The 16378-nt window shown below is 59.7% G+C and overlaps 1 protein-coding gene across 7 annotated transcripts in view; it reads left to right on the top strand.

The window, feature by feature from the left end:
- Palm (paralemmin) overlaps window positions 1–16378 on the top strand; it is a 22915-nt gene extending 6537 nt beyond the window's left edge. The window contains exons 1-9 of one of the 7 annotated variants that reach the window (XM_042267538.2): window positions 2083–2104; window positions 4410–4461; window positions 4766–4846; window positions 5143–5273; window positions 6775–6925; window positions 8443–8464; window positions 10847–10906; window positions 12380–12511; window positions 14468–16378. In XM_042267538.2, coding sequence (XP_042123472.1) covers window positions 5212–5273; window positions 6775–6925; window positions 8443–8464; window positions 10847–10906; window positions 12380–12511; window positions 14468–14988 — 948 coding nt within the window. In that variant the 5' untranslated portion in view covers window positions 2083–2104; window positions 4410–4461; window positions 4766–4846; window positions 5143–5211 and the 3' untranslated portion in view covers window positions 14989–16378. Of the gene's footprint in view, window positions 1–1788; window positions 2105–2563; window positions 2809–3615; window positions 3728–3795; window positions 3894–4409; window positions 4462–4765; window positions 4847–5142; window positions 5274–6774; window positions 6926–8442; window positions 8465–10846; window positions 10907–12379; window positions 12512–14467 lie in introns of those variants that run through there. The other 6 variants (XM_076558807.1, XM_015996958.3, XM_006978226.4 and 3 more) reach the window with 6 other exon arrangements.

Genomic DNA, 16378 nt, shown 5'->3' with positions numbered 1-16378 from the left:
GAGGCTGTGCCCAGTTTAGCTTGGAGGTGGGAGGGAAGGCTGGTGTTCAGGGCAGGGCAGGCCGGTTGACGGCTAAGGTTAGGTTAGGGCTTGGAGCAGGCTGGGAAATGCCTGGGGTTTCGGGTCTGCAGGTGTCAAATACTGAGAGCCCGGGAGACACAGGGCACCCCGAGAGAGGGGGCAGTAGACAGGATTGCATAGCCCCACGCCGGAGGCCTCAGTGGGGGAGGGGCTGCCGGGCCAGTCTCCTCACCCGCCCTGGTGACCACCCCTCCCCTCTTGGCCAAGGTCACCATCAGCATTTTCCTTTCATTCAGCCGCAGGAATGTTCTGGGCGCTGGGCTCCACGCCTGACCAGCTTGATCCCTCGAATTTCTGTCTGGCTGGACACTGGAGCTGCCCAGGCTGTGGAGGGATAAACATGAACAACAGCGCCCCTCCGCCCCCCCCCCCTTCTCCTATCCCTGCCAGATCCACCCTGTCCGCTGGGTGACCTTGGGCCTGTTGCATAACCTCTCTGGGCCTTGCAAAAACAAAACTGGAAGCCAAGGCTTGGGCTCGGCTGTCACTGGATTCCCATTATCTCATCTGGAGCTGAATTATCTCAGGAGCGAGGAGACGACGCCCTCCCTGGTCCTCAGCCACCCACACACATCAACGAAGGAGCCGATCCCCCCAAGTGCTTTAAAATTATCCCCAGGAGGTGCGGCTCCTTGAGCTGCGGGGTGAGTGGGCATAGGGTGCTCAGTAAACAGCTCTGAGCCGGTGCCCGCTGTCCCCAGAGGCACCAGGAGAGGCTTGAGACCACAAGTCAGCTGTCTGGGGACTCACAGCCCACAGTGCAGCGGCCTGCGTCTCGGTGCATGTAAGACCTTTGGCATTTCCCAGCCCCCACCAGAAGCCGAGGGTCATTCCGTGGGGGCTTCTCTCAGTGTCTTAATGTGTTTCATTAAGAAACTGGGCTCATTCTGTAGCCCGGGCTGGCCTTGAGCTTACTGAAGACCTCCCGCCTTGGCCTCCCAAGGGCAGGGATGATGGGCATCGGCCACTGTGCCCAGCTCCTTTTGCAGGCACACACACACAAAAGATCAATATTTCTGTTTTTCTTCAAGACAGGGTTTCTCTGTAGCTCTGGCTGTCCTGGAACTCACTCTGTAGACCAGGCTGGCCTCGAACTCAGAGGTCCACTTGCCTCTACCTCCCGAGTGCTGGGACTAAAGGCTTTTTGCGTACGTTCCAGTTTATTTTTAGTTTTTGAGATAGGGTCCCACATAGCCCAGGCTGACCCCAAACTCACTGTGTAACTAGGGATGACCTTGAACTGATTGCCCACACCCCAGCCTCCCGCATGCTAGGGGAACATCCACCCTCTCAGCCTCAGCCACGATCACTCTTTACTCTGTATTTTGAGACCAGGTGTCACCGAGTTTTCCAGGCTGGCTTTTAACTCACTGTGCTCCTGCCTAAGTCTCTCTATTGCTGAAGTCACGGGCATGGGCCCTTAGATATGACTTGGGTTTAATGATTTGCATATTTCTCCCCTCTTAACCTTCACTGCCTGGTCCAGACCCTTTCCAGAGACACGCGTGGGCACGCCAGAAACCAAAATGGGAGAAAAGGCAAGCGCCCTCCCACCCTCCAGCACCGCCCCCCAAAAGCTAGGGGAAGCCTCGCAGCCCCCTAGCTCTGGGCCGGGGGTGGATGCTCAGCACAGGCCCCGCCTCCACACTCAGGGCCTCGCGTTGCCATGGGGACAGGGAGGTTGCCAGGGCGACCGCCTCCCGCGGGCCGCCATCCATCACCGCAGCGGCGCCCGGGGGTGGGGAGGGGCGCGGGAGGGGCTCAGCTGTGCTTGTGACCACGCGACGACAATCTGGGGACGGCAGGGACAGAGGGACGGAAGCTGTCTTCTTGGGACGACTGAGAACATTGTTTCTGTGTCGGCTGGCTGTGTCCGCCTGACTTTGGTCCCCTCTGGCCGGGGACAGGCCGCCCAGCCGAGGACACTGACTGCCTTGTCTCTGCCCACCCGCCAGCCACACAGCTGCCCCTGGGCCCGCCTGAAGGGCCATCTGACTCTTTGGTGGGGGGAATAACACACTGGGTGGGTAGCTCTGCACGGCCCCCTTTCCCACTGAGGGTCTTTAATCTTTCCGATTTTATATTTAAACAGAGCCTCAGGACGTGGCTCTGGCTGTCTGGGAACTCACTATGCAGCCTCCCGGGCGGGCGCTGGGATTAGAGATGTGCGTGCGCCACCCATCCCGGGGCCCTGGGTGTCTTGGCTGCAGAAAGGAACCCCTCACCTCTGCTGTCTTCCTAGAATGGAGGAGGCAATGTGGGGTGGCCTCTGGTGCACAGGGGCAGCTCAGGAGTGTAGGCTCAGAGCTCTAGATGTTAGCATTCGGCCTTGGAGAAAGCTCACCAGACTGGAAATGCAAAGGGTCTGGGTAGGCGTCTCAGTGGCTGCAACAGACTGAGCGAGGGGGAGCCTGCAGGGGCCGAGAGCAAGCAGGCAGATGTGGGCGAGGCTGCACCAGGTGGGGGTCTCTGGGAGGATGGTGTGAGTGAAGGAGAGAGAGGAGTCCGATCATTGCCGTGGTTGGGTGGAGAGGGGGCTGCTGGGGGGCAGAGAGGAGGGAGGGGGCAGTGGCGGCCTGCGCGGGGCTGTAAGGAAATGGGAGATGGAAGAAGGCAGCCGAGGAGGAGCTCCCGAGGGTGCTGTGCAAGGTCCTCCCAGCCAAGCTGGACGGAGCCTCACCGAGGACAAACGGAAGAGAGGAAAAGCCAGGCCCAAAGCTAACCCAGGTGACTCCCGGACTCAGAAGGCTGAGGCAGGAGGATGGTCCAGGCCTGCATGGGCAATTTAGTGAGGCAGTGTCTCAGTAAGAAGTAAGGGGCGCCGGGCGGTGGCGGCGCACGCCTTTGATCCCAGCACTCAGGAGGCAGAGGCAGGCAGATATCGGATCTCTTAGTTCGAGGCCAGCCTGGGCTACAGAGTGAGATCCAGGACAGCCGGGGCTGCACAGAGAAACCCTGTCTCAAAAAACAACCAACCAACCAACAACAAAACAAAACAAAAAAGCCAAGCTGGGTGGTGACTGAGGAATGACACCCAAGATTGGCTTCTGGCATCCACAACTCTATGTATACATGTGTACACACTATGAAATAGGGCTGGGGGCGTGGTCAGGGTGGAACCGACCAGAATCCCCAGTGAGGGCTGGGGGCGTGGTCAGGGTGGAGCCCCGCCCAGAATCCCCCAGTGAGGGCTGGGGGCGTGGTCAGGGTGGAGCCCCGCCCAGAATCCCCCAGTAAGGGGCTGGGGCGTGGTCAGGGTGGAGCCCCGCCTAGAATCCCCAGTGAGGACTGGGGGCGTGGTCAGGGTGGAGCCCTGCCTAGAATCCCCCAGTGAAGAGCTGGGGGCGTGGTCAGGGTGGAGCCCCGCCTAGGATCCCCAGTGAGGGCTGGGGGCGTGGTCAGGGTGGAGCCCCGCCCAGGATCCCCAGTGAGGGGCTGGGGGCGTGGTCGGGGTGGAGCCCCTGTTTGTCACAGGTTCTGGATTCCATCCCCAGGCCTGTGAAAATAGATAAATCAGTGTGTGCTCCCTCCGCCAGGTCCCTGGGAGGCACCGAGAGGGGAAGGTGCTTCCTGCCAGGAAGGGAGCAGCTGGACAGGGTCACCTGTTGGGGCGTGGGAGCCAGGTCACCTCACAGGCCTCAGTGAGGTCAGGAAATTGAACCCAAAAGTGGGGGGTGGGGAGGTGCCGCTGGCTCCAGGTTGTCTGGACCGACTTGGGTGGAGGCAGTTCACTGGTGGGGGATGCAGGACCGGTCCCAGGCAGACGTCTCTCCTGCTCCGAGTTGCAGAGAGAGAAGCTGAGGCCCAGAGAGGTGCAGGGAAGCCTGACCTCAGCCAAGGGTGTTGACCATGGCTGTAATTTCAGTCTCTGGAGATTAGGCATCAGGAAAGTGGGGGTGGGTGCGGGGGGGGGGGGTGACGGAGGCTAACCTTTCGGCCATCTGCCTCCAGAACGAGGGGGGGACGAGCACTGGCCTTGCCCACGCTTTGCTTTGGTCTCTGGGATCTTGGGCTGCTTAGAGACGCTACCATTCTGTCATTCAGTGTGCAGGGGGGGGGGGGCATCCTTGATCCTCCCTGTGTCTGGCTTGGTGGGGAGGAGGGTCCCTGGGGATCATCTTGACAAGTCTAGTCCGTCCCGGAAGGTGACCCTTCTGCTTTAATTCTGCCGCCTGGATGTCCTTCCTGGCCCCTCTCCTCCGCCCATCCCAGGTGTCTAGGCAGAGCCCCTGAGGGGGCCAGGAGTCCTACCCAATGGGGGATCGCGCGTTAGGGGTGGTCCTGGCTGGCTGGACGCTAAAGGATCTAACTTTGCCTCCTGTGTGCAGGGTCCTGGCGACAGACACTGCGTTCCAGCAGGAGCGACTTCAGGCCATCGCAGTGAGTTCCTCCCACTGTGGACCGGGGCCGTGAGTGGGTCGGGCAGGGTGGAGTTCCGGGATTCTTGATGCACTGTCTGGGGCTCAGAACTGGTTGGATACAGCAGGCAGAGAGTTACTTCGGGGTCCCCAGAAATGAAGCAGGTGGGGAAGACTGAGGCTGGCATTCGTCACAACTTAGCCCACAGTCTGCTAATGCTCCCATGTCCGGGTCCCCTGGCTGTCTTGGGTACAGTTCCCAGGGGTGCTGGGTCTCCTGGATCTCGTCGGGGTGGGTGTGGTCCTGACCTGGTCTATGCTCGCAGGAGAAGCGCAGAAAGCAGGCAGAGATCGAGAGCAAGCGGAGACAGCTAGAGGATGACCGGAGACAGCTGCAGTACCTCAAGGTGGGGCGGGGCGGGGCGCGGGGTCTGTGGGCACACTTTGGGCTCTGTTTGGGCCTGGTCTTTGGGGCGGACGCAGGCCTAAGTGGGTCTGTGTAGTTCTGTCCGGGGCCTGCATGGATTGCTGGCCTGTGTGACCCTTGGAACGGCTGGGACTAAGGTCACTGTAACTCCAGTTACGACCTCCAGTGACCCTGGCTGACCGCAGCCCCGACACTGACCCCATTCATGACCCTAACCTTCATACGCATCCTATTGCGACCCTACCTGGATTCTGAGCTGCTCCCCCCCCCCCCCAGTCCAAGACCCTGCGGGAACGCTGGCTGCTGGAGGGGACGCCATCCTCAGCCTCTGAGGGCGATGAGGATATGAAGAAGCAGATGCAGGAGGATGAACAAAAGACTCGGGTCCTGGAGGAGTCCATCGCCAGGTGGGCAGCCCGGGGGGGGGGGGGTCCTGTCCGGTGACACAGGGCGAGCCCAGGTGGATGGGCCTGGGGACAGTTCGGGGGACCCCCACCAGGGATGGGCAGGTGTCACAGTGGACGGGGGTCAGAGCCTGCCTGGGGTTCCTCCTCATCCTGACACCTGGAGCAGTCGTGTGAGGCCTGGAAACGCAGGAGTCCCTGAGGAAGGGAGGTCCCGCCACCAGCCTCCCTGAGGGCTTCCTGGCGCCAGCCCAGCTGGCCCTTGCAGCCCTAATGGAGACCACAGAGGCAGCTGGGCCTGCAGGAAGCTGGGAAGGGGTCGGGGTCGGGACCGGGAGAGTGGCCGCGCCTGCGGGGCTGGAACAAAACACAAGTGTTTCCGGCAGGCAGGCGTCTGATGAGGGTCTGGCCTGGGGAAGAGAGGTCGGGGTAGAAGGAAATGGCTAACTTCTGCATTGTCTGCAAGCAAGGAAGACCCCCGAGTGACTTCAGCCTGGCCATGGGAGCCCCTGTGTGGGGGTTAGCTGGGGTTTCCCGGTCCACTTGGGGAGGATTTTAAAGACGGCATGAGACCGGCTAAGGGGCTAAGTGCGTCAGCGGCGTTCCTGGGCTTCTGTTTTCCTTCCTGAGAACCAGTCAGGGATCCCGCTGAGTGTTTTCTGAGGTTTTGTTTTGTTTTTTGCCTGGCTGGTGGAATCCAGGACTTTAACCCTGGGACTAGGCTCCACCCCTGACCACGCCCCCAGCCCCTCCCTGGTGGTTCTGGGCGGGGCTCCATCCCTGACCACGCCCCAGCCCTGACTGCCCCGTCCTACCTCTTTTTAAAAATTCTTTGTTATTTTTGCTTTTTTTGAACCTGGATCTCTGTAGCTCAGACTGACCTGAAACCGGCAGCAATCCTCCTGCAGCGGCCTAGGTAGTACTGGGATGACAGCGGTGTACTACCATCGCCTGGCTCTGCCCTAATTGTTTTTTTGGGACTCGTTTGTACTAAAGTCTTCTGATGCTTGTGACAGTGACATATTTTTTCCATTGCCCCTACAAAGCTAACCCTTCCGGTCAGTTGTGAGCGGGAAAACGGGGAAGCGGGTTTGTTTGAAGCAGCTTAGCACACGGCGGACTCGGCCTGCTGCTTGCTGGCCCGGTGAGATGGTTCGGTGTGTAAAGAAGGTTGCTGCCACGCCGGACGACCAGAGTTCGATCCGCAGAGCTCACAGGGTGCCGGCCACACTGCACTGTGGCCTATGCACACACAGAGACACTGCGTAATGATAAATCAATGTAAAAGGAGAGAGAGAAAAGTTAAATTCAAGCGCGGCATTTTGGGGCACGCCTTTAGTCCCAGCCCTCGGGAGGCAGAGCCAGGTGGATCTCTGTGAGTTCGAGGCCAGCCTGGGCTACAGAGTGAGTTCCAGGACAGCCAGGGCTACACAGAGAAACCTTGTCTTGAAAAAACAAAAACCTAAATCTGAGGAGCTGCTCTATGACCTTTCTCCCTCCAAAGGCTCGAGAAAGAAATTGATGTCCTGGAGTTTGGAGAGTCAGCCCCAGCCGCCCCAAAGGAGAACGCCACAGCCCCCAGCCCGGCCCGGCCCCCCTCTGCAAGCCCAGCCAAGGAAGAGCAAAAGTCGGATGCCTTGGTGAACTCTCAGCAGGTGAGAGGCTCCTGGGGCAGCCAGTCCTGTGTTGCTCAGCCTCTTTGGGCTTCGATTTCCGCTGTGTAGAGACAACTTCCACGCCTGTCTGTGGACAATTTCATAGGAGTCTGATGGATTAGTGGACAGTCAGGCCTTGGCCCCCAAATGGACCCCACCCTCGGGTTTTTTTTTTTCAGTTTTCTTTCTTTTTTGTGAGGAGGTGGGTGTTGTGCATGACCTGAGTAGTGTTTGACAAGCACCCACCACTGGTCCACATCTCAGCCTAGTATTCATATTTTTGTTTGTTTTGTTTTTGTTTTTGTTTTGTTTTGTTTTTGGTGTTTCAAGACAGTGTTTCTCTGTGTAGTTTTGCGCCTTTCCTGGAACTCACTCTGTAGCCCAGGCTGGCCTCGAACTCACAGAGATCCACCTGCCTCTGCCTCCCGAGTCCTGGGATTAAAGGCGTGCGCCACTGCCCGGCTGTTTATTATAGTATCCTGGACTACATGAATGCGCCACAGAGGCCAGAGGACCCTCTGTAGAGTCAGTTTTATCCTTTCAACCTTTATGTGGGTCCCAGGGATCGAACTGGTGTATTGTCAGCAGGTGCCTTTGCCCTGAGAACCGCCATCTTGCTGACCCGAGTTTTGCATCTTTTGAGACCATATCTCTCTATGTATCTCGGGCCGGCGTGGATCTGTTCTTCCTGTGTCTGCCTCGGCAAGCCTGTGCCGCCACGCCTAGCTGTCCACGTTGTTTTTTATTTATTTGTTGTGTGAGTGTGGTGTCTGCGTACACGTGGGTGCGTGTGCACACAGAGGCCAGTACGGATGTCATGTTGGTTGATCTCCACGTTGTTATTATTATTCTTTAAAGATGGGTGGATTGATTTTAGAGCCAGGGTCTCACTGTGTAGCCCTGGCTGTCGTAGAACCCACAGAGACCCTCCTGAGTGTTGAGATTAAAGGCATGAGAAACCACACCTGCCCATAACCCATGTGATGGAGGGAGGACCAGAGTTAAGGGTCTGACTTCGGGCCACACAGCTGACCGGAGGGGCTGGGCGGGGGATGAACTCACAGCCTTGTGCATGCTGGGAAAGTGTCCTGCTCTGCCATGGAGTCTACCCCAGCCCTCGTCTCTTGTATGTTCTTCTGGGTTTTGGGGAGACCGAAATGATGTAGGTCTGAGTGCTGGCCCCTGCCTGTTGGGCACATGTACATCATCAGGGACCATGGCTCAGAAGGGAGAGCAGACCAATCATCAGACAATCCCTGGGCAATGGGAGACACATCCTTCCCCCAAAGCATGTAGGTTCCTGAGGAGGGTGGGCAGGCTTCCCAGAGGGTGTGGGTTTTGAAGGTTGAACAGGAGCTCTCAGGCACAAATTGACAGGTTTTGCTGGAGACCCCATTATGGGCTGAGCCTGTCTCCCCAGGGCTCCCAGCCCCGCAGGCCCATTCTTCAGCTGGAGATGGAGCTTAGGTCAGTGGAGGCTGCGGGGACCGCTCTAATCCTTCTCCTCTCTCTTGCAGACGCCACTGGGCACCCCGAAAGGTAAGCTTCCAACTGGGACACGCGGCCTCTGGTGCCCTCTGGTGGCCAGAGGCGGGATGGCGGGTGAGTGTGGAGGGGATCAGGAAGCTGGTCGGGGCGGAGGCCCGGGGCCAACCGGTCCACATCCACTCTCCGTGACATTGTCCCCAGCCAGGCAGCCTCTGGCTAACACCTGTAAAATGTCACGCCTGTCATCCCAGTGCTGGGGACACCAAGGCGGGAGGATCTGGGCCCGCTGGCTGGCCGGCTCCGCCTAATCAGTGCTGGGAGGTGTGCACACTGCTCTTCAGAGGACCTGAGTTCGGATCCCTGCACCCACGTCAGGCAGCTCACAACTGCCTGTAACTCCAGGCCAGGGCCCTGACTCTGTGAGCACCTGCATACACACGCACAGACAGACACATGGACACCTGTTAAAATACAATAAACTGAAAAAATACGCTGCAAGGTAGACCCCGACTGCAGAAGACACGGGGTGCCAACCTCGGACTTCTGCATGCACATGCACACTCGTGTACACGCCCTCCTGATAAGTACATATAACACACACACACACACACACACACACACACACACACACACACACACGGGCACAACTTTAATCCCAGCACTTGGGAGGCAGAGGCAAGCAGATCTCTGAGTTCAAGGCCAGCCTGGGCTACATGGCAAGTTCCAAAAATGGAAATATATAAATATCATATATGTATATATATGTACGTCTTATGTATAAGTACACTTTTTAAAAACAGAGTCTCATGTGGCCAGGCTGGCTTAGGCTCAGTGTGTAGCCCAGGATGACCCTGAACTCCGGATCCTCGGTACTGGGGATGACAGTGCCAGGGATGGGACCAGTGATGTTCTGGGTTAGAGCCCCATGCTGGGCCCGTCTTCTCGGAGAAGCGTGGGCCGGTGGGTTCCCGCATGTCATTGAGCACTGACCCCCAACACAGGCCTATTTATTCATTTGTTTTTGAGAAAAGTCTCCATCTACATAGCCCAGGCAGTCCTGGAACTCACTATGTAGACCAGGCTGGCTTTGAACTTAGATCCATCCCCCTGCCTCTGGCGCGCAGCACCAGGCCAGCCTGGGTCTACATTTTTCTGAGATCTCTATTGAGCATGTGTTTCCTGCCCAGCGCTGCCGGCATGGCTGGCGATGCGGCCTTAGGACTCTCTGGCCCGATTTGCTGTTAATTATTCATAGGGAGAGTGTCTCCCAGTCTTGCTGTAGAATTAAAAATTAATAATTAAAAGAAAATCCACGCAGGCCTCTCAGGGATTTTGTGAAAGTCATTTAGGTCTGAACAGTGAGATGTCTGTGGGGCTCAGCTGGGCTAGCTATGGAGTGAGGGACCCTGGGCATGCCTAGAGCTGGGGATGCAGGTGTGGTATTTGCAGACTCATGTGTTGGGGTCTGGGGTGCAGGTGCATGTGTTGGGGTCTGGGTGCAGGTGCATGTGTTGGGGTCTGGGGTGCAGGTGCGTGTGTTGGGGTCTGGGGTGCAGGTGTATGTGTTGGGGTCTGGGTGCAGGTGCATGTGTTGGGGTCTGGGTACAGGTGCGTGTGTTGGGGTCTGGGTGCAGGTGCGTGTGTTGGGGTCTGGGGTGCAGGTGCATGTGTTGGGGTCTGGGGTGCAGGTGCATGTGTTGGGGTCTGGGGTGCAGGTGCATGTGTTGGGGTCTGGGGTGCAGGTGCATGTGTTGGGGTCTGGGGTGCAGGTGCATGTGTTGGGGTCTGGGGTGCAGGTGCGTGTGTTGGGGTCTGGGGTGCAGGTGCATGTGTTGAGGGTCTGGGGTTCAAGTGCATGTGTTGGGGTCTGGGGTGCAGGTGCGTGTGTTGGGGTCTGGGGTGCAGGTGCATGTGTTGGGGTCTGGGGTGCAGGTGCGTGTGTTGAGGGTCTGGGGTGCAGGTGCATGTGTTGGGGTCTGGGGTACAGGTGCATGTGTTGGGGTTCTGACATGTGCAGGTGCATGTGTTGGGGTCTGGGGTGCAGGTGCGTGTGTTGGGGTCCGGGGTACAGGTGCATGTGTAAGGGGTCTGGGTACAGGTACATGTGTTGGGGTTCTGACATGTGCAGGTGCATGTGTTGGGGTCTGGGTGCAGGTGCATGTGTTGGGGTCTGGGGTGCAGGTGCGTGTGTTGGGGTTCTGGCATGTGCAGGTGCATGTGTTGGAGTTCTGCTGTTTCAAGTGAGTTAGGGAGTCTAGGGTTCCAGTACATATTCTGGGGAGTCTGGAGTGTTTAGGCCATATGTGGGTCTGGCCATGCCTGTGCACCAGGTATTTTGGAGGTCTGGACTCATGCTCATGGAGGGATATTTTGAGGGGATCCTGCGATTCTGTCTCTGACTCCATCTTTTTCTCCACCCCTTGCCCGGTGTAGAAAACCGCATGACCTCCACGCCGGTGCGGACTCCGGGGGGATCCACCATGATGAAGGCAGGTGGGTCAGACCCCACTCCCCACCCTGGTCTGGCTGCCATCTGAGACTCTGTCTGGGTCCTGGAGGGTGGGGCTGACAGGGTGGCGTTCACGCCGACCTCGATACCCATCTGCTTTGCTGTGGCGCACCCACCGGCCCACGCTTCTCCAAGAAGACGGGCCCAGCATGGGGCTCTAACCCAGTGCCCGGCAGCTTCCATTCCTAACCTCAGCCTGGGGACCCGGCTAGACTGGCATACAGGCTGACCATGTTCCCTCACGCCTGAACACGCTTGTGTCACATCCTGCCTGCTCCAGGGGTCCCGGCATCACACTGACCTCACGTGGGACCCGATGCGTTCCGTACCCAAGACCCAGAAAGATGAGTTGGTGACTAGTCTAGACCGAGTCCTGGGGGAGGTTGGACCACAGAAGGACTGGGATTTCTTGCACAGGGTTCAGGTTCAGGAGGCTAGAGACGTTTCTTAATTCAGAAGGTGCCTTCAGAACCGCCGCCGCTGTATTAATGCCAGATGTGGCCCCTCCCCTCCCCCATACTCCAGCCAGGGGCTTTGTGCAGTTCACATCTTGCCCAAGCCAGTGGGGCCGCCTCCCAAGTAGGTGTGAAGGTATAGGGACAAATGATTAACCACCCATCGGTTGTTCAGTCAACAGACGCTCGTGGAGCCGGGCGTGGAAGAGGGGGAGTTGGTATTCTGGTGGGTGAGGAAAAGGAGGAAGTGATCCTCAGGGCCCTGGGGCTGCAGGAAGGATCTCCCCGGGACAGCGGGGCTTCCCACCCAGCCGCGTGCTTACCGGTGCCCTCTGGTGGCCGCGTGCAGCGCAGACCCAGGCCAAGGCCGCCGCTGGACCAGGGAGACCATGCCAGGTCGCAGCCTGGGTGGGTGGAGTGCTGTGTAGGGCAGCCAGGGAAAGTTCTAGATGTTTCCGAAGATGACTTCGAGAGGGCCCCAAACTGCAGTGGAGCCCTGGGGACCCCGTCTGGCTCAGTGTGAGGTCGGCTGGGCTGTAGATGTGGCTGCTACGGCTTGGCCCCTTTCACGGCGCCCCGAGGAGGCTGGTCGGTGGGGGGCATGGTCAGTGCCTGGCAGCCGCTGTTAAGACTCATCTCATGGGGCCTGGCGGCGGCGCACGCCTTTAACCCCAGCACTCGGGAGGCAGAGGCCGGCGGATCTCTGAGTTCGAGGCCAGGGAGAGTCTGGTGGCTCAGCAGCGCACCGGGGGCGGAGATGGAAGGAGCTTAGCGTGGGCTGCGGGTTCTGAGCAGAGCGCGGACTTGAACTCTTGGCGCTGGGAGCTGCGGCAGGGTGTGCAGTGGGGAAGGCCGCGTCCGGCGCCGGTGCACCGCCCCCCTGCGTGAATACCATCACTGCTCGGCTCTGCTGCTACCCTTCTTCCTTGGCTTGGCCACAGCCTGGCGGGAGGCGCCTGAGGGGGGACGGGCCGTGGGGTAACCCCGTGCCTCTCGTGCCAGCCATGTACTCGGTGGAGATCACGGTGGAGAAGGACAAGGTGACCGGGGAGACCAGGGTGCTGTCCAGCACCACACTGCTCCCCCGGGACCCACTCCCTCAGGGCGTGAAAGTCTACGAGGACGAAACGAAAGGTATGCGAAGCCGAGCGCGCTGCAGGGGCACCCGGCAGAGCCAAGGGCCCCGCCCAGCCCTGCCTCCCGGCCAGGTCAGCCATCCAGAGCCCGGGCAGTGTGCTGAGCACCGAGGTGGAGTCTAGAGGCAGGTTCAGCCACCGCAGAGCTCCTACCTGCCTCTCGGACCCGCAGCTGCGCAGCCAGGGAAGCGGGCAGTGCCCCGGTAGGAGCCAGGGCTCGTGCAGAGGCCCTGAGGTTCGCAGAAGCAGGAGACTGAAAGAGGAAGGACTGTGAGCCACAGGGGAGAAGAGACCGGGCCCCGAAGGCTACTGGGTGGCCTGGCTGGAGGGGCGCTGGGAGGCTTGGGAGAGATCGGGTGTCTGTGGTGCTGGAGACAGAAATCAGGGCCTCCAGAATGCTAGGGAAGGGGAACAACTGAGGCAGCGCCAAACCCTCCCGGGATTCCGGGCGGTTCCACCCTGACCACGCCCCCAGCCCCTCACTGGGGGATTCTAGGCGGGGCTCCACCCTGACCACGCCCCCAGCCCCTCACTGGGGATTCTGGGCGGGGCTCCACCCCGACCACGCCCCCAGCCCCTCACTGGGGATTCTGGGCGGGGCTCCACCCTGACCACGCCCCCAGCCCTTCACTGGGGATTCTGGGCGGGGCTCCACCCTGACCATGCCCCCAGCCCTCACTGTTGGATTCTAGGCTGTTATTTCCAGTTTTTCTGGATGGTTTTAGAGGTGTTTTCCAGGACTATGCTGTGGGGAAGTCATCTTGAGGAAGCTAGGGCACATCTAATCAGAGAGGACTTCAGCAGGACCCATAAAGCCAAACTGGTCCCCACCCCATCCTCTTTTTAAGAAACAAATACATATCCTGTAATTCTCCTTTTTACCGTTTGTGGTTTATGAGGTTTGGTCCTTGGTGTCCGATAATTTTGCCTACTTTGAGAGCATTCCATTATCCCCAAGGAAGCCTCCCGTCACCATGCATCTACTTCCTGTCTCAGGTGGGACTATTTGAGCATTTCCCATCATGTGTGACCTTTTGTGTCTGGGTTTCTCTCTGAGCAGTGTCCTGAGGGTCCCTCCACGCTGTGATGTGTCAGAGCCGCGCTCCTTTTCACGGCTGCGTGATACTCCAGCACGTGGAGGGACCGTGCTGTGTGTGTTTGGTACCGGGCTTGTCTTTGTGTGAGCACACGCCCACGTCTCGGGCGTGACTGGAGCAGGGCTTGCTGGCCCCGATGGATGTGACTCTGTTTACGGATACACTGAGCCTGGTATCTCTAGCTCTGTTCCACTCCCACGGTGGCTGCACACATCTCTCCCCCTGCCGTTCCTCCATCCCCGCAGTCTCTCTGGGGACCCAGAACCAGCCCGACTGGACCCCGGTTGCTTAGCAACCGCAGGGGATCTGTTTCTTTGGAGACTGATGGAGTCTCATCTCAAGAGCCCAGGCCCATGGGAGAAATTTGACCCCACCCTCTTCACCCCAATATCACCAGGAGGCCAGACACAGGGGGGGCTCCTCTTCCCGGGGTGGGAAGCTGACATCTGGGGGTGGTAGCCCTGACCCTTCCCTGGATCCCTGGGGCCACTCTGTCTCCTCCCCTGCCGTCTAGGATTCCGGAGGCGTTTGCCAGGCTGAACCCCGGGTGTGTTTGGGGGGCTGTAGACAGCCGATCCCCTCCGTGAGGAGACACTATCTTACGTAGCTCACTGTAACTCAGAAAGTGACCGCCAGGCTTGCTAGTGCACTCCTATCATCCCAGCACCCAGGGAGCTGAGGCCAGGAGAACTGCTACCTGATGCTTGAGCCCATGGCAATCCTCCTGCCTCAGTCTCCTTGAGCTCTGGGACGACGGGCGTGCACCACCAGAGCTGACCGTCACAGTGGGCGTCTTCCACAGCCTCCCGGCTCTGCCCTTGCGCCCCCCGGCTAACTCTGTCTGTGTCCCCACGCAGTGGTGCATGCCGTGGACGGCATCGCTGAGAACGGGATCCAGCCGCTAAGCTCCTCCGAGGTGGACGAACTCATTCACAAGGCCGATGAGGTCACACTGAGCGAGGCAGGGTCCACAGCTGGGCCAGCAGAGCCTCGGGGACTCACAGAGGAGGCCACCAGGACCACGCCTTCAAGGAGGGAGATCACGGGAGTTGAGGCTCAGCCAGGAGAGGCCACGTCGGGCCCGCCAGGCATCCAGCCCGGTCAGGAGCCCCCGGTAACCATGGTCTTCATGGGTTACCAGAATGTGGAAGACGAAGCCGAGACCAAGAAGGTGCTGGGCCTCCAGGACACCATCAAGGCCGAGCTGGTGGTGATCGAAGACGCCGCCACCCCCAGGGAGCCCGCGCCACTCAATGGCAGCGCGGCTGAACTCCCAGACGCCAAGGAAGAGAACCAGACGGGGCCCTCGGCCACCCCCAGCGACGCCCAGGATCTTGACATGAAGAAGCCTCGCTGTAGATGCTGCTCTGTCATGTGAGCCGTCGGGGCGCCCAAGTCCCCCGATCCCTGTCCTACGCTCCACACTCCGCCCAGCAGCCCGGCCCTCCCCGGCGCCTGCCCACCCTCACCCTCCGCCTCACAGGCCCCAGACACGTGTGTGGTCCCTATGCACCTCAAGTCGAGGGTGGGGGGTGCTCTGCCCGTCACCACACTCCACACTCACCCCGAACCTCTGAGCCGTGCATCTTCCCTTGGTGAGAGACAGGCCGACCCATCTCAGATCCCCTAAGAATGGGGACGCCCCCACTCCAGGTCACAGCAGGTTTACACAGGCGCTCACGCCCGTCGTGGTCTCAGCCTGGTGTCCCCTCGCCACCCCAGGCCAGCCTGTCTGTGCCTTATTGCTACTTTTGGGGAGTCTCCGAGGGGACCAACAGAGAGGGTCTCCCTGGCCAGTGCGCCAGTGGCCTCGCGCGGGCAGGCGGGGTGAGGCCACACCTCTTTGGAGGCTCAAAGTCTCCAAGTCCTAGGGTGGAGGACGGGCACCTGTGGATTCCCCCCAGTAAGTAGCGGAGCTCACAGTGGGGGTAGCCCTTCCCTGGGGATGGAAACATCACCCCACGATGGGGTCATTTGTTGACAAGGCCCCAAGTCAGCCACCCCCTGTCCTGGGTCCCCCCTACCATGCACACACTGGGCCCTTCTTCCTGGTGCTAATTTTGGGACCCTTGGAGTCACCTCTGCCCTCTTCTCTAGTTGGCTTGGACCAGGGTCCTGGGTTTCCCACATACCCTATACCCCGGAAGTCGGGGTGCGTCTGCCCGCGCTGCGGAGCCTCGCACTTCTAGGCAGGTTTAGGTTGCCCCACACACGCCTTGGGTGGGAGTGAGGGAATCCCCCATCTGCCGCCTGGCTGGACAGGAACCATGGCAGGGGGACACCCACCCGTGGGCAGGCGGCAGCAGCCACTTTGGTCCCAGAGGCGCTGCCCTGCACGCAGGCGCTGCCCTGCACCCTGGCGCAGGTTCAGCCCGCTCCGCCCTCGCTGGCTTCGGAGGACCACGCCCAGCCCACGTCCCTTCCCTGGGACACCAGCCTGGCGTGTAGGGTGCAGGACCACCTGTGGGGCCCTGTCACTGCCCGCAGCTGCAGTAGGGCTCCCAGAGGCCACGGAGTCTGTGTCCTGTCCTTCCTGTGGCCTGGAGGAGAGGCGCTCTTCCCTGAGGGGTGACCCGCGGCCGCGGCCGTGGTCATGGCACCCCTTCCTCTTCCTCCTCTGAGTCTGCCTGAGTCCCTGGAGCCCTGAGCCTCAGCTGAAGTGCCCTTGCTGCCCCCTTCTGCTTTTGAAGTGTGACGAGGCCCCACCCCCTCACTCCCATGTTCTTGACTTTCCCAGAGAAACAAATTAAAAAGAAAAAGTGTGCAAA

The sequence above is a fragment of the Peromyscus maniculatus genome, chromosome 22, assembly GCF_049852395.1.
Source record: "Peromyscus maniculatus bairdii isolate BWxNUB_F1_BW_parent chromosome 22, HU_Pman_BW_mat_3.1, whole genome shotgun sequence".
NCBI lineage: Eukaryota > Metazoa > Chordata > Mammalia > Rodentia > Cricetidae > Peromyscus > Peromyscus maniculatus.
Note: the sequence above shows the minus strand (reverse complement) of the source record. Positions and strands in the feature narration are given on the sequence as shown.